Source organism: Neophocaena asiaeorientalis, unplaced genomic scaffold (genome assembly GCF_003031525.2).
Source record: "Neophocaena asiaeorientalis asiaeorientalis breed wild unplaced genomic scaffold, Neophocaena_asiaeorientalis_V1.1 scaffold392, whole genome shotgun sequence".
Taxonomy (NCBI): domain Eukaryota; kingdom Metazoa; phylum Chordata; class Mammalia; order Artiodactyla; family Phocoenidae; genus Neophocaena; species Neophocaena asiaeorientalis.
In genome coordinates, this window is record NW_020174421.1 from 817,037 (window position 1) to 841,449 (window position 24,413).

The following is a 24,413-nucleotide window of genomic DNA, read 5'->3' on the forward strand; positions in this document are numbered from 1 at the left end:
GCAATTCTGAGCAACAGGCCTAGATTCCATAATGGATATTTTGCAGTGGGGTTGGAACAGGTTGGCCATTTAGGATGTTAATAATCTAAACTCATATTCAACTCAGTCAGCAATTTTTCCTCAGCAGCCTTGGAGGGATGAATATCATCTGTTGGAAGCTATTTTTCTTACAAAAATTCTGACCTTTTTTCCATTCAGAGTAACAGGCTGAGTCACTGCATGGCATATGAGATCTAAAAGAATCATTTTAAGGAGATGCTGGCGAGCATTTATATTGAACATTTACTTGATATCTTCTTTGTCCAAGGCATTGTGGTACCTTCTTGGGGCACAAAGATGAATGTGATGTGACCCCTGCCCTCAGGAACTGTCAGTGGAGGCAACACACTCAAGCAGTCATTTCAGCATAATGTGATAGGGACAAGTGGTACAGAAACATAGATAAAAGAATATAAAGGAGGAGCCATTAATCCAGCTGGGAGAGGGAGGTTGTCAGGAAAGATTTCCTGAAGGAGGTTATGCCTGAACTGGGTTTCCTTCAGCCAGAAAAGGAAAGGAGAATATACCCTGGACTGGCCGAGGGAGCCTTGTGGGCAGAAGCCTGGAAGTGTGAAACAGTGTGCCATGTCAGAAGAACCAAATTATAGTTTTGACCCTTAGCATATATAGATTTAAAGTTTCCATTATTTCCAAGTGATCCATGATATCGTTTTTTGGTCAAAATTTTGCACATGGTAGGATCTTCAGCTACAAAGCTAGAGAGTAAACCCCACCAGAATTCACATTTCAGTGCACGTCACCCATGAAGTGATTTTAAAACTTTGTTTTTGATGAAGATGGACCTGAAAAGTGCTGGTGGTAGAAAAGAGAGTGGGGCCTTAAGTGGTTCTCAATAGAAAAGGGAAGTTTGAGACAAACTAGACTGTAGTGCCAAATTCACAAGTGACCAGGATTCTTGTCATGAGTATTACTTGTGTATCAATGATTTTTCAAACTTTTTTGAGTGTGATTTTGTGTGTGTGTATTTTTAGTTGCTGTAACATTGGTCTGTAACTTGACATAAGTTTCATGTGTACAACATTGTATTTCAGCTTCTGTATACACTACTTCATGTGCACCACCAAAGGCTTAGTTTCCATCTGGCACCATACAGTTGACCCCCTTTACCCATTTTGCCCTCCCCCAGCCCTCCTTCCTCTCTGGTAACCGCCAATCTAATCTCCATATCTACGTGTTTTGTTTTTGTTCTGTTTGTTCATTTATTTGTTTTATTTTGTTTTTTATTCCACATATGAGTGAAATTTTCTCCATCTGACTTACTTAGCATAATACCCTCAAGGTCCATCCGTGTTGTCACAGATGTTAAGATGTCATCTTTTTATATGGCTGAGTGGTATTCCATTGTGTATATGTGTATGTATATGTATGTGTTCCATTGTGTGTATGTATATGTATGTGTATACACACACCACATATACACACACACAGGCGGATTCTTAACCACTGCGCCACCTGGGAAGTCCCACTCTGCCCATTTTTTAATCAGATTGTATTTTGTTGTTGTTATTGTAGAGTTGTATGAGTTCTTTATATATTTTAGATATTAACCCCTTATCGGTCATATCATTTACAAATGTTTTCTCCCATTCATTAGGTTGTCTTTTGTTTTGTTGATGATTTCCTTTGGTGTGCAGAAGCTTTTTAGTTTGATGCAGTGCTATTTGTTTATGTTTGCTTTTGTTTCCCTTCTCTGAGGAGACATACTCAGAAAGATATTGCAAGACCCATGTTAGACTATAAGGCCTATGTTTTCTTCTAGGATTTTTATGATTTCAGGTCTTACTTTCAAATCTTTAAACCATTTTGAGTTAATTTTTTGTGTATGGTGTAAGATAGTGGTCTAGTTTCATTCTTTTGCATGTGGCTGTCCAGTTTTTCCAACACCATTTATTGAAGAGACTGTCCTTTCTCCAGTGTATGTTGTTTGCTCCTTTGTCATAAATTAATTGTGGGTTAATTTCTGGGCTCTCAATTCTGTCCTGTTGATCTGTATGTTTGTTTTTCTGCCAGTACCATGTTGTTTTTATTGTTAAAGCTTTGTAGTATAATCTGCAGTCAGGGAGTGTGATATGTCCAGCTTTGTTCTTTTTTCTCAGGATTGCTTTGGCTATTCAGGGTGTTTTGTGGTTCCGTACAAATTTTAGGATTTTTTGTTCTATTTCTATGAAAAATGTCATTGAGATTTTGGTAGGGATTGCATTGAATCTGTAGATTGCTTTACGTGGTATGGACATTTTAACAATGTTAATTCTTTCAGTTCATGAGCGTGGAATATCTTTCCATTTCTTTGTGTTTTCTTCAATTTCTTTAAACAACGTCTTATCGTTTTCAGTGTACAGGTCTTTAACCTCCTTGGTTAAATTTATTCCTAGGTATTTTATTCTTTTTGTTGTGATTGAAAATAGGATTGTTTTCTTATTTTCTCTTTCTGCTAGTTCATTATTAGTGCATAGAAATGCAGCAGATCTTTCAATACTGATTTTGTACCCTGCAAATTTACTGTATTCGTTTATTATTTCTAGTCGTTTTTGGGAATCTTTAGGATTTTCTGTGTTTAAAATCATATCATGTGCAAGTAGTGATGGTTTTACTTTTTCCTTTCCAATTTGGATGCCTTCTATTTCTTTTTCTTATCTAATTGTCTGGCTAGGATTTCCGATGTCATGTTGAATAAGGATAGTGAGAGTAGGCATCTTTGTGTTGTTCCTGATCTTAGAGAGATAGCTTTCTATTTTTCATCATCGAGTATGATGTTAGCTGTGGGTTTGTCATATATGATCTTTATTACATTGACATATCCTCCTTTTATACCCATTTTATTGAGAATTTTTTATCAAAAATGAGTGTTGAATCCTGTCAAATGCTTTTTCTGCATCTATTGAGATTATCACATGATTTTTATCCTTCATTTTGTTAGAGTGGTCTATCACATTGATTAATTTGCAGATGTTGAACCATCCTTGCGTCCCTGTCAAACTTTTTAAAAATAAGCAATAAAACATTGTTTCCTTTTCTTTTTCTAAGCAAAAATTTCCCAGGATACCCATATAAAATAAATGAAAGAAGAGGTAATCAGGGTTCCAGGAGTCCTGCTCACTTGGCTTCACTATTCCCCTTTGTGGTGATCCAGACACATCTCCACGGAACCTAGGGTTGTTTCATGTACTAAAGTTCTCTGTAAAATAAAGTGCAAAGGTGATTCCTAGAACTTATAGGAAACTCTTCGGTCTGTATAAGAATTATTTATCAAATTAAGGAAAAATTTTATGACAACCGAAAAGGCCTGTTTTTTAGACTATGACCTGAATCTTGGTTTTAGGTCCAAAGCAGAATATGGAATGCTTAGAGAAAAGACTTGCTTGCTGTGGGATAGTGGAATTTAGTCTATTTTAATTTTCTTTTACACCCACTTGAGATCTACTCTCCATTTCACAGCATGGCAAACTCAACGTCGGTCAGAATCGCACAGGAGAAATTGGCTCAAGAGTTGTGCTGACTGTGAGGAGGGAAGGGCATCTGTTTCTACAGTGAGACTGTGGAGATAGGTGAAAAAACACTGTCATGATTAAGATATACTTTCTTCACAAAGTGCTGATAGACTGTGGGGCTTCTTTTATTTTTGTTAGGGATGAGACACGGGGGAGGTGGAAAGGCAAGCCTGAAGGAGATGATGCAAAATTCAGATCCAGAGCTGTGTAACACCTAAGGCAGGACTCTTTCTTGTGTTTTATGTTCTCAACACAATCCGCCTGGCAGAAGAAGAAAAGCTTATAAGACCAGCCAGAGCCTGTTCATGTTTATTATCGATTAGAAGGTAGATTCCTGTGTGGTTCTTAGGGCCAAGATTAAGAATCTCTAGGGATTACCATTTGTATTGGATTTGGGGAGCGGCCTCCTCCAAATCAAATATTCTATCTTATTGCCCCCACTAAGTGTACTTGAATTGAACCATACACTCCAATTTTGATTCGAAACATGGCTACTGTATCTCTGAGAAAATATTTGGCAGAACAGTGGTCTGCAGGTGCCCCAGCGTCAACTTGCACAGGCAACGGCACAACCCATTCTGTGAAATTGGCTTTGGAAAAGATACACTTTCAAAAAAACCAAGATAGTCAAGCTTGTATTTGTTTTCAGATTAACTACAAAGACTTCCTCACTCTCTACCCCCTTCTTCTTTTATCGTAAAATTCCTTCTTCATTTTCTCAGAAAAGATACGGATTATTTAATGTGCAGAGTATGAGGTTGCCTGAGACAATACTCTATAAAGCATAGATAAGATGACTTCATCATACTAAGTAAGCAGAATGGGACTGTGGCTTTTATTGAAGATAGCAATGTCAAGTCAGGGATTTCTGAATCTTTTTTAGCTACAAATATACATATCTTGGATTTTGAGTAATGAACCAGGTAAGGAATAGAAAAAGGTAACTTCTTGAATGCTTACCTCGCTTGGCAGGCATAACACACATTTAACATCTTTTCAGATAATCTCATGAGAAAATGATAGCCCCATTGTACAGAAGAGAAAACTTAGGCTCAAAGAGAACTAGTAGATGGCCCAGAGACACACAGCTGTGAGGTGACAGAGTCAGGTTTGAACCCAGGTCCTCTTACTCTTGAAAGTGCCCTTTCCACCGTGTTGCCGTTTCCACTGTTCTCAGAGCTGGGTCCTGCCGTGTTCTAACACTTTAATCCACTTAGAGAAAGTCGACAGATCTTTAATATATTTGCAAATGAAAATTGAAAGCCGTTATAAAGCTTTATCAAAACTCTGCCGTAGATGGCTCCAGTTCTGTCCTTGATTAATCAGTGTTTTGAGGTAATAGCTGTTGAAAATTTTCTCTTGGGCTGTTTTCTGGTCAGTTAATTCAGATCAGTGAATAGATAATTTCAACAATGAATTCTCAATAGTAAGAGACAAAGTACAAACAAAGCAGTATAGTCTGCTTGTTATAGCAACAGTTAGATATTAATTGTGGCTTCTGACCATATCTCTAGCCTTGTAGCATATTGCCTAACTTATAATAAGTAGTCAAAATATGTTTAACTGACTGACTCTTGGTCCTAGCTTTTTCTATACAAATTAATTCTATCCTCAGCAATAAGTGGGCTGCTGCTTGCTATTTAGTGGGTATGATTAGATTTGAAAGCCCTTCGGGGGGGTATGGTCATAGGAAACCCTGTTGTGAAGGTGATATTGCTGCTGCTGTTGTCAAATTGCCAAGTGATAAGGTAGTAGGAGGCACCTCACAGTCAGTTCACTTGTAAATTAGTGATAACAGTGTCTACTTTGTAGGGTTATTGTGAGAACTGGAAGATTAGGCAACCAGCTGCCTAGCCACAAGACCAACTGTCAAGAAAGATGACTATTGTTACTTTATGTAATGTTGAATTATATTATTCCTTTGGTTCAGGCTCTTCGTATCCCCTAGTTTATGCCTGAAATGTGAAAGATCTTGGAAGGAAGTATATTCTGGAATCTTTTAATATTTGAATTTTTCAAAAAGAACCACTTACATGGTACAAAAATAATAGCCAGTACTAACAGCTTACACTGTGCCTGGTACTGTTTTGAGGGTTTTTATGTTCATTGATTCACTCCCTCCTCACAACAGTCTTCTGAAAATGGGCATGAGTATTATCCATATTTTACAGTTGATGAAATGGATATAGACAGAGTTAGTTAAATAACTTGCCCAATGTCACATGGCTAGTAAGTAGCAAAGCCAGTTTCCAACCCAAGCAGTTTATGCCAGAATCCATGCTTCACTGCTACACTAAATGTAGCCAGACTTAATAGTCTTGTTTTTCTGATCTATGCCTTTTCCTGTATAAGAAAACCCTTTCCTATTTTCCAGTACTGCCTTCTAAAAGGTTTCAAATTTGCTTTTCACATTTGCAATTACACATTTCAAATTTGCAATAGTTGTTTGTCTGGAGTGAAGTAGGAATCTAATTTTATGTTGTTTTATGTGGATAGCCTAGTATGCTAGCAAAGACTATTGGAAAAGAGAACTTTTCACTTGGTACGTTCACAACTCAAAGCTAAGTCAGGCCCTTCCAGCGCTAAGTATTCAGGCCACCAAGGACTTGGTTCATAATTCAAAAGATACCGAGAGAGTATGCACAACCCCTGTCCTATAATTCTGTAGTTCAATATATCTTTCTCTTTCCTCCTCTTTCTCTCCCCTCCCCTCCCCTCCTCTCCTCTCCTGATTTCCTGCTCTCTCTCGCCTTCCTTTTTAAGAACAGTGCCTGCCAGGATTGGGAGGAGTTACTGAGTAATCCAGTGATTCATGGTTTCAAGTGTAAACTACCCTCCTGCTGAAGCTGTGGGTTAGCTTTCTTTCTCAAGGCCGAGGACAGTGGATTCTGTCAGCTGTGCTCTTGCAGCCATATTGATGATTCTAAGTGGGAGTCACACACTGGAAGGACATAGTGGGGCTCCGAACAGCCAGGTAGGACAGAAGTCGGAGTAAAGACAGTCTGGTTTATTTCTGTAGTTACTGTGCAGGGAAATAAAGACACATCTAAACTGATGATTTGTAAATAATTATATTGAAACTTTATTCAGGTTTTTTCAATTTTAGAGATGTAATCAAACCTTGATTCTAACAACAAGGTCCTACTATATGGCACAGGGAACTATATTCAGTATTCTGTGATAGACCATAATGGAAAAAAATATAATAAAAAAAAGAATGTATTATATATGTGTAACTGAACCATTTTGCTGTACAGCAGAAATTAACACAACATTGTAAATCAACTATTTTTTGATAAATAAATAATAATTTAGAAAACAACAACAAACCTTGATTCTAGTTCCAAAGCCATCTTTTGAGCAGTATGATCAATTTCTGTCCTTCCAGAGTAACAGTTAAACTTGATTTCCATGTCTACACTTCTTTAGACAACAAGAATGCATATAAGTTGATATTCAAATAATAAGAAAGAACCTGAGAAAACTAGACCATGCATAAGCTTGTAGTCTTAGATCTAGAGACGTTTCATATTTTTTTTTTTTTTTTTTTTTGCGGTATGCGGGCCTCTCACTGCTGTGGCCTCTCCCATTGCGGAACACAGGCTCTGGACGCGCAGGCTTAGCGGCCATGGCTCACGGGCCCAGCCGCTCCGCATCATGTGGGATCTTCCCGGACCGGGGCACGAACCCGTGTCCCCTGCATCGGCAGGCGGACTCTCAACCACTGCGCCACCAGGGAAGCCCAGAGACGTTTCATATTGCTCTCCTTTTATACTGTGGTAGATTTTGAGCTATTAAACATAAGTACACAATCAGGGTCATATTACATACTATAGTTATGGGATCTGAAATTCCATTCAGAAAGAAAATCACACAATGGGAACTCTGTACAGCTTAAGAGAGTGAACCGAAGGAACTGAAGAGAGTGGGTTTCCAGGAGCTTCTCTTGCAAGTCTTGGCGACTTGGTTTATCTGGAACTCTGGCTCATCCCTCTGGCCCTTTCACTGCTTATTAGCACACACCTAAAGATGAACAGGACAGATGGAGAAGTGACACAAAACAGTTACTGTGCTAGTCCCTAACTATTCTGCATATTCTTTTTATTAGTGGAGCCTAATGTCATTTTTGTTATTCATTTCAGTTTTAAATTATTCTTTTGCTTTTATTTAAATGTACAGTATCTCACATTTGTTCATCTAGAAGGAAAATAATATTGTTTCTGTTCACATTAGTAGTAATACATTGAATCCAGTAACGAACTAAACCTGTTTTAGAGATCGGCATAGTCCATGCTCAGACAGTAAAACTGAGGAGATACAGCCAAGATGAAAAAAGGGAGAATGCATCTCTAGACTGACAAGTTAATTATCAGCATTTCATGAATATTTCAGATTTGTTTTATTATTGTCATTATAGAATTAATTCAACTTTTTAAAATATGAGAGTAACCTACATATAGTTCTTCCTAGCAGATTGTTTACTGGTGACAGATTAGAGATGGGAACCAAGGAAAAGAGTGTGCCCTTAGTCTCCGGGATGGTAAACTTGTACACTGTCACTCCTACTGGGAATTTTTGTTTCCCAGCAATTGTTATTTTATTATTTATTTCGGTTACTACTCAATAGAGAGTAAGTTTCTAAAGCCTCTTTCCATGGGCCCTTCCCTAATTCACCACCACAAGCCACACCCAGGGGCGCCTTCTTGAAGGACTTCTTTCTCCTGAGTTAGAGAAACATGACCTCCCCTTAGCTTTGGCTAATGGCTTTGAAGCATCATAGTGTAAGTTTTCAAATCTGAACAATTTGTCTTTTTCTTCAACTTCCTTGAATGATCACTCATGCATACCAGAGGATAGTCATTGTATGTGTTTTGGAGTCCCTTGCCTAATAAAAATCTTTTGCTAGATAGAACTCACAAAATTTGAGCTTCAAAAGGTCTGAACTTAGTCATTGACTTGTTAATTACTAACCTCTTACTGTCTGTGTCCCTGACTGTCTATGTTATCTTGCCTAAGTTTATCACATTTACTTGTGATTTGGGATTTTAACTCTCAAGAGCATACCACGTTCGTCCTTGCCCTTTCAGCAGTACCCTCCCATTCCCTCCTTCGCCTGTCTGCAGCTACCCATTAAGTGCCCCTAATAGAACAGAGAGAATGATTGCATCAACCTTGACATGATTTGATAAAAAGACACTGTGATAACAATTGGATTTTTATATCTAGCCACTTAAATTACCTTTTCTCGCCAACATTTTCAGATGACCGTAATCTGAAAGCATGAATTGGAATACAGTGATGTCTGAATACTAAGATGATATTCATATAATTAAATTGAAATATAGATGTACTTTGTTGTACATAGATATGCTTCTAAACAAAAATATGTGTGTTGAATGTTTGTGAATTAATTCATGCTTTAAACCCACTAGGAGAGGTTTATTATTTGAAGAAATACTGTAATAAATCCTCTAGCAAAGGAAGAATACCCCCAGTTTACATCTTGTGTAAGTCTTTTTGCTTAAAGCAAAAGACTTAAATAGAACTCATGCTTAAAGCAAAGGGTACTTGTATGAGGACAGTATCCAAGAGGGAGATGGGGCTTGTACAGGACAGGAGGAATTAGGTCAGCTATCTGTGCTGAGTAAGTAAAATTTCAATACATTTGGGCCCGTTGATTCTGGAGAGCTACTCCTTTTGGGCTCCTTCTAACAGCCTGCTCTTGCTTTTATGCTAGATCGAGCGGTTGGAAGTAAGCAGCCTCCCCCAGACTTCCAGTGCGGTGGCCTCCAGCACTGACGGCAGCCTCCACACAGACGCTGTGGATGGAACACCAGACCCTCAGCGCACAAAGGCTGCTATTGCTCACTTGCAGCAGAAGATCCTGAAGCTCACAGAACAAATCAAGATCGCACAAACAGCCCGGGACGACAACGTTGCCGAGTACCTGAAGCTTGCCAACAGTGCGGACAAGCAGCAGGCCGCTCGTATCAAGCAGGTTTTTGAGAAGAAGAACCAGAAATCTGCCCAGACCATCCTCCAACTACAAAAGAAGCTTGAGCACTACCATAGGAAGCTCCGAGAGGTGGAACAGAATGGGATCCCCCGGCAGCCAAAGGACGTCTTCAGGGACATGCACCAGGGTCTGAAGGATGTGGGAGCAAAGGTGACCGGCTTCAGTGAAGGTGTAGTGGACAGTGTTAAAGGTGGACTCTCCAGCTTCTCCCAGGCAACCCATTCAGCAGCAGGGGCCGTGGTCTCTAAGCCCAGAGAGATCGCTTCACTAATTCGGAATAAGTTTGGCAGTGCAGACAATATCCCTAACCTGAAGGACTCTTTAGAGGAAGGGCAAGTGGATGATGCGGGAAAGGCTTTGGGAGTAATTTCGAACTTTCAGTCCAGCCCCAAATATGGTAGTGAGGAAGATTGTTCTAGTGCCACGTCAGGCTCAGTGGGAGCCAACAGCACCGCTGGAGGCATTGCTGTAGGAGCATCCAGCTCCAAAACAAACACCCTGGACATGCAGAGCTCAGGATGTGATGCACTACTACATGAGATCCAGGAGATCCGGGAGACCCAGGCCAGACTAGAGGAATCCTTTGAGACCCTCAAGGAACATTATCAGAGGGACTACTCATTAATAATGCAGGCCTTACAGGAGGAGCGATACAGGTAAGTTACGTGGAATTAAAATCCTCAATTATTTATGTTTAGGTTCACCTCCCTTTGGATACTGGGGAGTAGCTTTAAAAGGTCTTGGTACAGTGTCTTTCTCTGGAGTATTCACAGCACTTTAGATACGTTACGTGATGTTTGCATGAGTTCTTATCATAGAGAGCAAAAGAGAGGCAAGCAGAGTTAAATGACTCCCAAGATCACACACGACTGGAGTGTTTCAGTCAGGGGGTAATGATTACTGTAGCCCTCTAGTCTTCAAATTTCAAATGAAGCCCAAGCTTTCTAAGGCATTCCACCTACTTATTTATAATCACAGAACCACAAACAATTGCAGCCTATAGTTATAATACATTGAATTTAAAAGATCTGTAGCCCTCTGAACTCTGTAGAAATCAGAGATATAGCCCAGCCAAAATGTAATGAACCTTGTAGATATTTGACTTTAAACACACTTATCTGGGCAATTGGTATAGAAAGATTAGACTGGAAATAAATCCAGATAAGCCTGTCTGTTACTTTTATGAATTGGCAAATGTTTGAACGAGAGTGGACTTAACCATGAAATCGTTCTACAATAGTTAGAGAATTTGCAAAGGACTAAGTGCTTTGAGTCATAATCTGCTAAAGGTAGAAGCTGGTCTCTTTTTTGTGTTTCACATTACAAACTGTATTCACATTAGACCACTCTAAGCTTTTCTCCAAATGTGTGTCCCTTCCCCTTGCTTCCATCACGTGCAGATAGAAATAATATCCACGTGGAGTACTCATTCAGATCCAAACTTTGTCAGCCAGAGCCAGGCCACCTCACTGGTACAGATTAAGGGCCAATATTACAGGAGCCACACAGCCTGTTAACAGCCACAGGTTAGGCCCTGAAAGGCCTGGATTGTGGTTTTGTCCCAGTTACGATCTACAGGGAATCCTCAGTACTTTTACTATAATGTCAAGGATTGAACAGACAGTCTCTTAAGGTCCCTTTACCTCCTGTAAAAAAATATATAATAAAAGTGATTTTTTTTTAAGTTTACTTTTATGAGATAATTTCAGGGCCTGAAATAAATTGTTCGTGTGTATCAATTAGCTCTGAAAGGAGCTACCTCAGCAAGCTGTTTTCAGATGGAGAAAATGCTAATCACTCAGTCCTACCTCTTGTCTTCACTCTTCTGTCCTTCGGTTCTGACTTAAGACTTAAGGGAGAAGAACAGAGAAGTGTGGGAGAGAGAAATGAAGTTCTAAAAGCAAGTATATGACTATTCTTATTTCATTGTTTTGTATATTCTTTAATATACTCAGAAGACAATTTCTAAAGCAGCGAGCAATCTAATACTCAGATGGACTCTTAAAATAAAACACCTGGTCCTTTGTACTACATTAAACCTAACTCCCGGGTTCAAATTCTAGTTCTGCCACTTACTAATCTTGAAAACTGGGCAAGATTCTTAACTTCTCTAAGTCTTGATTTTCTCATCTCTAACATAGAAATAATAATAGTCCTTCATAAGATTATTGTGCCATTTCAATGAAATAATAAAGCACATAGCTCAGTGCCTGGCCCGGTAAGTGCTTGATTGATGTTAGGTAGCAGCTGCTACTGCTGCAATTAAAATCCACCCCTCTGAACATGGAGACCTGGGCGTTCCACGGTCAGTTGCTTTGACCCCTTTATTTTGAAAAGATAGCAAAATATTCCAGTTTTTAAATTCTTGCAGAGCTTAAAACTCATATAGAGTTTGTTACGTCTTCAAGTCAGGTGTAGGCCAGCGTGAGAAAATCAGGGAGGAAAAACGAGTCTCCCAAGGCCTCCTTTGTATCCATTTAAAATAATTCACAGACAGGACAGAAGTTTAGGTCCTCATTATTACCTCATTAAAAGAATCATGTCCAAGCCACGTATGACGTTAAGGAGAAGTGCATTTCTTTCATTGCATTTTGGGTTCTTGGTAGTAAGTGAATGACTTGTTTTATGGAATGAAGAGAGAATAAAGGAAACTTGTGAATTTTCAAAAACAGGGGGCGAGAGGGATACATAATGTAATGTGTAATCTGACTGTCAAATCACTGCAGCTTGAAAATGGTCTTTCCTTAAAACAGAGTCTTGAATCTTTTTTTTCCCAAGAAAAGCAGTGGAAAAGTCACAACTGTTTTACTCAACTATTTCGTCGCACCAGTATTTCCATGTATAGAGCAGTAAGGGATTTCTCCTCCGTTCCATATGTCTTTACACGGTAAATATATTTATCTAATTTTGTTGGTCTTTGAACTGTTCTACATAAGTGAGATTTTCCCCACAGATTGTAGTTTATTCTTTTAAGCACCAATACTTTTAACATTTTAAATGTTTTTGCAGAATTTCTCTACCTTCTTTTAACAGAGTAGTTACATTGAGCCTAACATGATTGGAAATAGCTTAAAACAGTACTGTTAAAAAAACAAAACAAAACAGTAGTGTTCTCAGAGCTATACTCTCAGCTCAGTGAGGGTGTCAGCTTACATGCCTCTGCAATAAATGGTCCTAGGCAGCTTGCTTTTTAAACTCCTGTCGTCTGCCTTTTTTAGTTTGTTCTTTCTCCTTTCCACATATTCTCCACACTCTTAGTGAGCTGCCTGCAGCAGCCTCTCTTTGCTAATTCCTATTTCTACTCTGTTACAGGCTTGGCTTTTTGTCTAGGAAGGAAGTAGGGAGGGATGGACTTAAGGGACTCTTCTGTGACCAAGAAACCAGTTAACGCGTACATGGCTGCTCTAGATGCATTTCTGCTTATTTTCTCTGCTGTAGTTTATTTTACTAATATTTGAGTTGACAGGAGGGAGGCCATGCACAGTACTAAATGAGGAGGGGGAGGACTCTACCTCTGGCAGCTTCTCTCACTAAACTTCTATGATGTGCATAGTGCTGGATGCTTCATGCGTATTTGCTAATCCTCACAATGTCCCTGCAGGTGCATTGTATTACCCCATCTTACAGATGAGGAAATTGAGGCCCAGTGAGGTTTTTAAGTTTTGCCAAAGGTTACTCTGTTAGTGGTAAAGCCAGGAATCAAACCCAGTTTTATCTGACTCCAAAGCCTGTGTTCTTTTCATACCGGAACAAGTTTTTTTCCCAAACTCAAACCTGACATCTGTATGATTGAAAAACTAACCTATAGTCTAGCTCTAAGAAGCATTGACTTTATTAGCAAGAGGTATTAGGCCTTTTCCAGGTCACATTCTATATTTTCCTAAAAGTTGTCCCTGTTTTAACATATTCTGTAAAATTCTGTGAATGCACAAGTTCTAGAAAGTTCTCTCAAGCTAGTATCTACACTAGTTTTCTCAGGTGTAGGTAAGTAATAGGGGACCCCTATTTAAGTAAACCTCCACCCCCGTCCTGATTTCCCCCTTTTCAGAGGCCCTTCTCAACACTGTCACTCAATTAATGTGCTTCCCATTGGTCTCTACCCCAGTGAGTAGCACCAGGGTAAAGAGTTTTGCCCAAGACCATCTACTTTGGAATAATCAGAAGAATTCAGAAACCTCTCAGCACCCACGTGATTGCGCCATGACGGAAGAGTGTTTCTTCAGCACCCACATGCACTTAGCCCAGGAAGTCATTGTAGCTGAGCTCGGATCTGAACTCCATCTCAACCTTGGGACAGTAACTAGGTACTTAGTCTTTGAGCTTTGTGTTGGACTCTTAGATATAAGTGGGATCATGAATTTGGGAAGGTAGGAGACAAGAATTAGTCTTTTTTTTTTTAGTGATGGGATCTGTGCTGACTTCAGATTCTCCTTATCCAGCTAATCTCTTCATCCCATTAGAGCATTATTACAGATTTGTTAGTGGCAACAGGGTTCACTTTAGTACTTCAGAGATAGAAGGGGCCCTTAGATGTCTAGTTTAATCTCATTCTACAGATGGGTACACTGAGCCCCAGAGAGATAGTGACTTTTGCCAGCTCACACAGTAAAATGGTTTAACATATATTTAACTTGCTGCTAAAAGCTGGAGGATTAGTCTGTTCCCAAAGTGGGTATCCTGTATTGAGCTACAGTAGGAAGAAGTTCAGCTGTGGCAAAATGCATCGAAAATAGGAGAGAACTAGGAAAACAATTCATCAACAGTTTTACAGGTTCCTTTTGTAGTTTTCCCCTTAGGGAATCTGGCCCGGAATTTTACTCAGCTACTGCCTGTATAGAGAGCAGTGTCATGCTAGGCAGGCTGAAAACACTCCTGGTGTTGATGAACAGTAATGCCATTTGAAAGCTTCTATTTTAAGGGGATTAGTGTTCTTTGGAAATCGGCTTCTGAGACTGTATTAAGCCCAGGGATATTTTAAATTGCACTGAGTCATAAGAGCAAAAATACAGAAGGAGGCAGTCACCATGAGCAGTCATCACATGCAGTAGAACAGTCAGTAACTAGGCTCACCCAGTTAGGCACAGGCCATTGGAGTTCTAACTAAAGAAATTGTTGTTTAAGTATGAACTTTTACTACCACTGGGCATAAGACAGAGACATGGTCAGATATAGCTATGTTAGCTCCGTATTCCGTGTGTTAGACCTGTTTGTCAACTGTAAGTTGATCTGAGACTCTCCAGAGGATATGTAGACTAAGTTTGGCCATACGTTTGAAATGGAAACTGAAAATATTGGCTCAAATTAGTTCTTCATTTATAAGAGGAAAAAAAGCCCAGCTGAGAGGTGCTCATAATAGATGCTTCATAAGAAGGGTAAGACCTTCCATCGAAGAGATCTTTCATACAGATGGGCTCTTCCCAGTTTAGCCACTGAAGAGGTAATGGAGGGAGAATGGGAGGGAGGAAGGAGGAACAGGGGAAGAGAAGGAGAGCAAATAAATTAATTACTTCATTAATTAATTAAGGTTGGACAAGCCTGAATTTTCCTGCCGGTTCTGATACTAATTAGCAGTGTGAACTTATGTAACTCACCCGAGTCTCAGTTTCCGCTGTAAAAACAGGGTAATGGTATCTATTGTACAGGGTTGTTGAGATTATTAAATGAGATAATGTTTGTGGAAGCACCTGATGTGGTCTGAGAAGTGGCAGGATATTAGAAAGCTGTCATTACCAAGTCTGCAAATTGCCCAGAAAACCCCTATAGCCTTTATTTATTCCCTATATGCTTTAGGCATCTGCTGCTTTTTGACTTTAAGATAATGCCCTGCCTCTCCTGAAAGTTTGGGGGACTGATTGTTAATTGGGGACTGATTCTGTGCTTTTTCCTTTTCAACTGAAGGCTAGCTAGTTCAGTGTTTCCTAGACTCTTTTTGGGCTTCAACACAAATACGGTAACAAAAGGTAAGGAGGGAAAATTCACTTTCTTTCCCCAGTTCAGCCAGGAGTGTATTCAAGCTCCCATTTCATGTCATAATCTCCTGCCCCAGCTATGTCTGTCCATTCTGGTCAAACACTGGCAGAAACTACCTCAGGTCTCCGGTATGCACTTGGGAAATAATAATACAGTAGACTGCTTTCATAGTTGCCTGTTGGTGTCAGTCAGCCCTGGGACCTAGTTCTTCCTGTTTCTCTCAATACCTGTTGTACAGGATTCTTCAGCCATCCTGTCCTAGTGACCTATTGCCCAACTAGGGAAGCACCACTGGCTCTCAGAGGTGGCTGCAAACTTTTGAGCCACACCCAAACAGAGGTGCATTAAGTGAAGCATTCCCAACCTGTGCACTCACCAAAATTTCTCATTTGTCAGGAATTTGACCCTATCTTTGATCTAGGAAGATGACTACTGTGTTGACTAATCCAGTGGATGAAATTGGATCAATTTCTAAGACCATTTGGAATTTTCACCTTCCAAGACCCATATTCACTTATGAATTGTAAACCTACAACAAAATCTGGATGTGTTTTAATACTTTGTAGACAGAGCAGGTTTTGCTTCTGGGGGAAGAATTTCACCTGCCCAAATATAATATAACCTCCTTTTTTAAAAAAGATCTCACAGTGTTCAAGCTTTCTGTTTACTGATAGTTAAGCTCAAATCATATTGGGCTGTCTATGTTCCCTTTGAGTTGTAATGATTGAGGAAGGACCTTTAAGTAGAAAGTCTCAAAATGAGAATATTAATCTCATGCTACTTTTTGTTCCAGACGGAATGACATGAAAAGCACGTGCCAGTCAAAATCGTACACTAGTAGGATCAAGAACACCCCCCCTTCATGTCCAGAGAGTTTTAACTAGTGTCTTATGAAGGGGTTAAAATCCCTTACAGGGAGTTCTTGATTTTAAAAAATCACATATGAAAGGCTGTTACGCAACATACTTTCCCTTTTTTCCCTTTGCTGGTTTGGTGTTAATATTTAATGAGAGAATGGAGGTGTTCTTTCTATGAATTGCCTAGGTATCTGGCTTCTCCATTTTAGAATTTAGACAGGAAGTAAACACTAGAAAGTAAAGTGAGCAAAGGAGTTTAGAATATTAAAAACGGGAGGAGTAGGAAGTTGGTGGGAAGTGTTTTCTTCCTTTTGTTATTCAGATTTTGCGTTTGACTAATGGGGGGGGATGTTAAAAGACAACAGTAAAACAAATCTAAAAAACAGGTAGCCCTGGGCTTCCCTGGTGGCGCAGTGGTTGGGAGTCCCCCTGCCGATGCAGGGGACACGGGTTCGTGCCCCGGTCCGGGAGGATCCCACGTGCCGCGGAGCGGCTGGGCCCGTGGGCCATGGCCGCTGAGCCTGCGCGTCCGGAGCCTGTGCTGCGCAACGGGAGAGGCCACAACAGTGAGAGGCCCGTGTACCGCAAAAAACAGGTAGCTTGAACCAAGCAGTTCAGACCCTCCCTGCACCTCACTAACAGGGGAAGGTTGCAGCATTTTTCTCAGTCTCCCATTTCTCAATTATAATTTGAAGTATGTCCCAGAGAGGAAGGAGGTGAGGATTAATGGAGAAATGTCTACATGAATTTGAGTTCCTCCAAGGCAGACACCGGGTAGCTGTCGTTGTTATTGTCATCTTTGGTGCTGATGTTTTGATGCTTACAGTGATTAAGTAGGTTAGATTGAACCCCAAATTCATCCACCACACACACTCCTCCACCCCAAATAACACCACATCATTTTCACTGGGCTCTTTGTGTTAGCCTGTTTGCAGACCGTAATTTCACACGTGGATTACATAAGCCACTCAGGCTGATAACACTGAAAAAATGATTGATTGGAAATTGCTAAGCATGGTCAGGTTTGTGCTTTCAGTTTGCAGGTCGTGAGGTTGTGAAAAGAGCTGAGGAACAAACTTCCGTGACCCAGGTGAAAAAATTAGGGAAAGTGTTTTAATAATGACAAGCCAGTACAGTTTTTTCAGGGTACTGAGGCAACCCAGAAGACTGCATTGCAGGACACCAGGGGCATCTTGCCAACCTCTTTGTTCATCATGTTTTGCAAAAGCCTCAAATTTTATGGCTTTCTCAGTCTCCTCCCTGATGTTTCCTGCAGATTGGAGGTGCTTACTATGGTAACGCAAACACAACTGTTTGTGTGAGTGTAATAGGGTTACAGCTACACAATAACAGCTTCAACTTTTCTGTTCTTTCAGAAAGCCATCATTCTCCAGGTAATTCTTATGACTTGAAGAGGGAAGTAAATGCTGGTAGTCATTAGTGGATGAATTAATGGGGCTGTTTCATCTGGACCCTTTGTGGGTTTTGCTTCACCCCTGAGTTCTGCAGCTTTGTGTCACCTCAGCAAGTCTCCTAACTTGTTTGTGTTTCATCTGTGGGAAAATGGAGCTCATTTTACTTACCGAAATGCGACTTTGCTATTTAACTATTTGCTAATAAAGTGCTATCTTTGGGAGCGATAATTACCCCATTGGAGTTTTTCCCATTTAGGAAGACTCAGCTTGAGGAGATCTTGCTGTTAATTCCCACGTAACTGTGAGTAAATTGTTCAACTTCTGAAAGACTTCATTTTCTACAAGGGTATGGTAATCCATGGTAGGGATTAGCACTTTCTACTCAACTCTTTCTGAAGATTTGCAAAGATCAGCTAAAATTTATTTAAGAGACTTTCCCTCACACACATACAAAACACATGCCATGAAAGGAAGGTAGATAGGAGGTTTTTATCAATTTAAAGGACAGCTTGGAACAGGCCAGTGAATGGAACTAGTTGAATTATCTGGCAGACTTGAGCCAGATAATGGCAGGAGCCATTTGTATGCTTGTGCTGGCCCTGCTGGTGAGGAAGTAAGAAGAGGCTTGTGCCCAGAGTTGAGAAGGACAGAATGTGTGCCCAGTAAACCCATTTGTGTGATGTCATAGAAAAAACAACACGAATATACTGGAAACAATGAAAATTCCAGAATATATGAAATTGAGAATGTGGAGATAGATGAAGAAATGAAGGATTAGAGGAAAAAGTCAGAAGCAGGAAGCCGTGAACAGTGGAGCCATATAGTAGTACTTGGGATCACATGGCAGTCGACAAGCGGTGCCTTTGAACCACCTCACCTAGGGGTTGTAGCCTTTTTTGCCAGGCATCTACCTCCTATGTAATCCACACAGTTGCCCTTTGGAGTAGATAGATTTCTTCTTAACAGATGAACAGGGTCACTCACACCAGTGTGTCGCAGAGCCAGGATTTGAGTCCAAAACCTGGATGAGCTGATACATCGGCTGGTACAAACTGCATAACACAGCATAAAAACATCCCTAAGTCAAAAGAAGGTGCAAAGCAGAAGCAGTGAAGGTGGAGAGCCTTTAGATATACTGTGGAGTGAACAAAATTCGGTCCTAAAATGGTTTCCAGAATCTGTGACATGTTAATGACCATTATATGACAAACATTGGTTTCTAAGCTTCAAGAGTTAGAAACAAGTGCTGAGGACTTTTGCAAGTACTCCATTATTTATGTATAGTATTACATACTCATGCATAGCGTTAAATAATTATAGAATTTCTCCTTTCACAAATGGGTTAAAAAATCTGAGGGGCAGCCTCAGGTGTTATTTAATAAATCATCTTAGCTGTTCATAGGTGTAAGTATCCAAAACGTGTTTTGTCACAACCCAAAGCCATGAAACAGCCCAAAAAGGAACCTGAAAGAGATACATGCGGGAGGGAACTCCATAAAATACTCTCAAACAGAAGCTGCAAATGTCACAAGGAAATCTAGTTGATGAAAGAAACCCACTGTGAAACAGACGAAATAAATGAGACACTATACTGCCAGAGAACAACAGAATGATACCTTCCAAGTGCTAGGGAAGAATAACTACATCTAGGCTGCTCTGTCCACCTGATTCATTATTCAAGGAAGAGGATAAAATCAAGACACTTTCAGACTCATGTAGATAAAAATTACCTCTTATAAAACCTTGCTGAAAGAAATACTACAGGATATATTTCAAGAAGAAAAAACATGAACTCACACCATTGGTGAAAGAAATCAATAAAGCGTGTTGGTAAATCTAATTAAGTGGGGACTTAAAATTATATGTATTGAAAATTCTTAATGTCTACATCAATTTGGATCTAAAATTCTGGAAGAGAATATAGGATTCAAGGGTTGCATTTCAAAGGAATGTTAAAGTGTTAAAAGTTTGGGAGCAAAAACATTTCTTATACCCTAATCTGCCTGTCACTTGCCACCTGGCAAGTTTCTGTTCACTTTATTCCTGTCCCCTTAAATTGATGGGTGCTCACAAGAGCATGAGGATAAATAAAACACAAATGCAAATGCGATTTTGCTTTTCAATTAGAGGTTTATGTATGAAATTCCTGAGCCCTAGGCAAAAATTACAAAATAAGCTGACTTATTCTTTCTTCTTCTCACCTGACCTTTTATGATATACAACAAAATGTATATCACCCTAGCAAGGACAATTACCAGGCTTAGGAGCTGAGATACTCTCTAGCAGCAAACTCTAAGCTCTGAGTGGCCTTGCCCTTAACTCCTGCCTTTTGTGTCTTCACCCAGGATGAAGACAAGTGGAATAGAAGACAGGCTTATCTTTACAAATAACATAAGGCAAGAGAGATGAGTTGAAAGAATCCAGTCAGCAGCCTGAGTTCAAAAATGATACTGACAGGGCTTCTCTGGTGGCGCAGTAGTTGAGAGTCCGCCTGCCGATGCAGGGGACGTGGGTTCGTGCCCTGGTCTGGGAGGATCCCACGTGCCGCGGAGCGGTTGGGCCCGTGAGCCATGGCCGCTGAGCCTGCGCGACCGGAGCCTGTGCTCCGCAACAGGAGAGGCCACAACAGTGAGAGGCCCGCGTACCGCAAAAAAAAAAAAAAAGATACTGACAGATGCGTGTGCGGTCAGGACTTTAGGGATTAGTTGTGTGGAAATCCATAGGGAACTATCTCCTATTGCTGAATGCAGGTATCACAGGTAATGTAGATGAGAGAGGGGGCTTGAGGTGAGAGTTATGAGTCGCTAGGTTTTAGTTCAGTTTTAGATGGATAGCTGTATCTATCTAGCAGTGAAAACAACTGCCTTAGGAAAAACCATACCCTGCCACTAGAGGTGTTCACAGAGAGATTGCTTGTCAGGGATGTTGTAGAAATAGTTCCTTGATGGAAAGAGATTTAAGTAGGCTTTTTCTCATCCCCAGAATTTAAGATTCTTTATAGTCAGTGAACTTATTTTTATCTTTCAAACAATACTTTAACTGTTTGTGGTGTATTTCTCTTTGTAACCTACTGATTTTAACAACTCTAAAGGGGAAGGGGGAGGTATGTGAAATAGTGATCATCTTAGAGACATGTAAAACAGGGTGTGAGATATTGGATTTATTTTGTAGTTAGCACAGTGATGTGGACTGCCGATGAGCCTAAGATGAGACTAAGGCCATGAGTCAGTCACCACAGGAAATATTTGGTTAGCTAAAAAGGTTTTCAAATTGCCCATGAATTCCTTTCAGGGAGCACGTACTCACGCGATGCCTTCTTCATTATGCAGTAGAAACATTTTCGAAAGGGCCAGTGTGTTCTTAGTAGACTGTGAAGATGGAAAGGAGAGAGACATTTTTTAACACCTCCTGTGTACTCAAATGCATGTACAAGGTAGAGATTATTACTCTCAGTTTATAGATGAAGGAACTTGCTATGCAACTTTGAGAGGTAGAACCAGGAATCAAACCCAAGTGCTCCTGGCTATAACACCTATAATCATTTTTTCCCAATGTTTATTATAAAATTTTCAAACACACTGCAGACTTGAAAAAAATTGTACAGTGAACATCCATACACCCACCTCTTAGATTCTACATTTTACAATATTGTCTTATTGTATATCTTTCCATCTGTCCATCCTTTATCTGTTGTATTTTTTTGATGCATTTCAAAGTAAACTACAGGCATCCATAATTTTTCTTAACAGCTTTATTGAGATACGCAAATCAATTGTTTTAGTATATTCATAGATACATGCAACCATCACCATAATCTATTTAGGACATTTTCATCAGTCTCCAATCTTCTCAGTCCTGCCCCAGCCCTTGGCAACCATTAATCTTTCTATCTCTATAGATTTGCCTATTTTGAATATTTCATATACATGGAATCATACATTTCTCAGGTCTTTCTTACTGGCATGCCTCACTTAACATAGTATTTTCAAGGCTCATCCATATTGTAGCATGTGTCATTACTTCGTTTCTTTTTCTTTCCAAATGATACTGCATTGTATGAATAGACCACACTTTATATATCCACTCGCCAGTTGATAGTTGTTTCCACTTTGGGGCCATTATAAATAATGCTCCTATGAACATTTGTGTACAAATTTTGAGTGGAAATAAGTCTTCATTTCTCTTTGGTGTATGCCTGGAGTGGGATTTCTGAAGCATATGGTAACTCTATGTTTAGCTCTTTGAGGAGCTGCCAAATTTGTTTTCCAGAACAGTTGCACCAGCAGTATACCAGGGTTCGAAATCTCCACGTCCTCACCGACACTTGTTATTATCTTCTTTCTTATTCTAGGTCCATAATCTTTTTTTTACACTCCTCCTCCCATTGACTCCACCTTGACATAGAGCTTCAAACCATCACATCAGTGTAGTACTGTCCAGGCCCCTTTGTGGCTATGTGATTTGGATCAGCTTTAGACCTGACTCACATTTCTTACTTATGAAGGGAATTAGTTTATCTGGGCTTCTTGAATTGTTTCAAAGTGGCATCATAGCACAGAGGTTAAGAACTTTGGGTTTAAAGTCAAACCAACCTGGATTCAAATCTTTGCTCCCCTGCTTAATTTCTGTGTGCCCTTGGGCAAGTCTCTTTACCTCTCTGAGCTACAGCTTCCTCATCTGTAAAGTGAAGATAATACCTACTCCCTTCTTGGGGTTGTGGAAGTTAATTTACATAGGAGGCACTGAATAAATGGTAGCTGCTGCTATTACTTTTTAATTTGTTCTAATGGTATTTGTGAGCCATGTTTAATATCAAATAAGATTCTCCAACATTCCTGAAAGGCCTGAAAGACTATACAATTTGTGGGCTAAGGGGTTGAGGTGGTAGCCTATGGAACACATGCCAAAGATGTCATCTGGGTCTGCTTTCATCAGCATGCAGGCTGGTTGCCACTACCACCAGGCTCCCCTCCCTGCCACCCCACATCAGTCCTTAGCTTAGGACAGTTCTTTGCTGCCAGGCCCAGCCCTTCCCTTAAATCCCAAGGGACTGACACAATGGAGCACCACTTTTAAAAAGTGTCTCGCCCCTCTGTGGTGAGGAGAAAGAATAACGAAATCATCGAACACTGAAAACACCACAAACAATGAGCTTAATAGGACAATCATAAAAAGGCAATATATTAACATAATCTTGTGGCATTTGTTGAACTTAAAATTTGGTGGAAAATCAACTCCAGAGGTGGCATCTGAGCATGCCCAGGGTCACAGATAAAGTGAAAAGGCAGAGTCACAGAGAATCCGCCCTAGTTACGGACAAAAAGTGGAAACCTTTCTGATCAATTGTTCAGTCACTTTAGTGACAGTTTCAGTGGGAAAGAAAGCAGCACAAAGATTCTTATCAAGGACACAGGAGAACTAAATAGGATTCAGTAACATAGTAAAAAGGGTCAGCTGCACCTTTTTTTAAAATCCTTGTTTCATAGAGAAGGAATGGAGTTTAGGGTATAAATGAATATAATTATTCATTATACAATTATTAGAAGGGAGAATGTTGGTGATGCCACCACATAAAAATTACCTTGAACAGAGAACTTGCATGTATTCCTTAAAAGTTTGTGTACTATACATGTGGTTAAAAACAAGAGGAAAAGGGAGGGTCGTTTTAAATGTTTGAGTTTGTTCTGACATTTTTATTTTTTTAATACAAAGTCTGCTGAGACTCACATACTAGTGTTAGGTGTGTGCTTGCCTGGGCAGCACTCAGCGGTAGCATCTGCGGGGCATTGGTTCCGGGACACATATTCCCCCTACTCCACCCCCACGGATACCAAAATCTGCAGATGCTCAAGTCCCTTATATAACCTGTGCACATCCTCCCACATACTTTAAATCACCTCTAGAGTACATATAATACCTAATACAATGGAAATGCTATGTAAATATTTGCTGGCGCACAGCAAACTCAAGTTTTGCATTTTGGAACTTGGTGGAATTTTTTTTTTTCTAAATATTTTCATTCCGAGGTTGGTGGAACCTGCAGGATGTGGAACCCCAACTGTGTATATTCTCCTGTTTGGATGAGCCCTCTGTCTGACTGAGACACTTCCATTCTAGTAGCCCTAAGCTAGACCTGTTTTTATTCTTTCCTTTCTAGGCTTCTTAGTATGTAGTCGTCAACCTTTCTCCTACCTACTTAGCTCCTTTTTTGGTTCCTTGAACGCCACCCGCAACCTGCCCCAAGCTTCACCACTAGCAGACAACCCAGTTTCTTAAAACACCGTGTTCATCATGTCACCACACCGCACTCCACCCCCATCCAGCAGTGTGCTTTGGGCCCTTGTACTGTCTATTCCAGAATCCCCACTCCCCTATCTACCTTTTACGGGCAGATTTCCTTTTTTTTCTCCAACTTAGGTCTACTGTTCCAGTTAGCCTATACATTTCCACCTCCTGTCCTTTACCTGTGTTCTTTTTCCACCCGGAATTTCTGATCTCGTCCTTTAAAACTGTTCCAATCCTACTGGTCCTTAGATGCCCTGCCCAGGTCCCATCTTTATGTAGAATAAACCTTTTCATATGTGGTACTAAATGCTAGAGGTGCAAG

General features: G+C 40.1%; 1 protein-coding gene across 8 annotated transcripts in view; it reads left to right on the forward strand.

Moving 5' to 3' along the window:
• Positions 1-24,413, forward strand: part of TMCC1 (transmembrane and coiled-coil domain family 1) — a 159,276-nt gene that overhangs the window by 127,327 nt on the left and 7,536 nt on the right. For all 8 annotated transcript variants that reach the window (XM_024756453.1, XM_024756454.1, XM_024756456.1 and 5 more), the window contains one exon: positions 9,286-10,220. In XM_024756453.1, the coding sequence (XP_024612221.1) occupies positions 9,286-10,220 (935 nt within the window). The remainder of the gene's footprint in view (positions 1-9,285; positions 10,221-24,413) is intronic.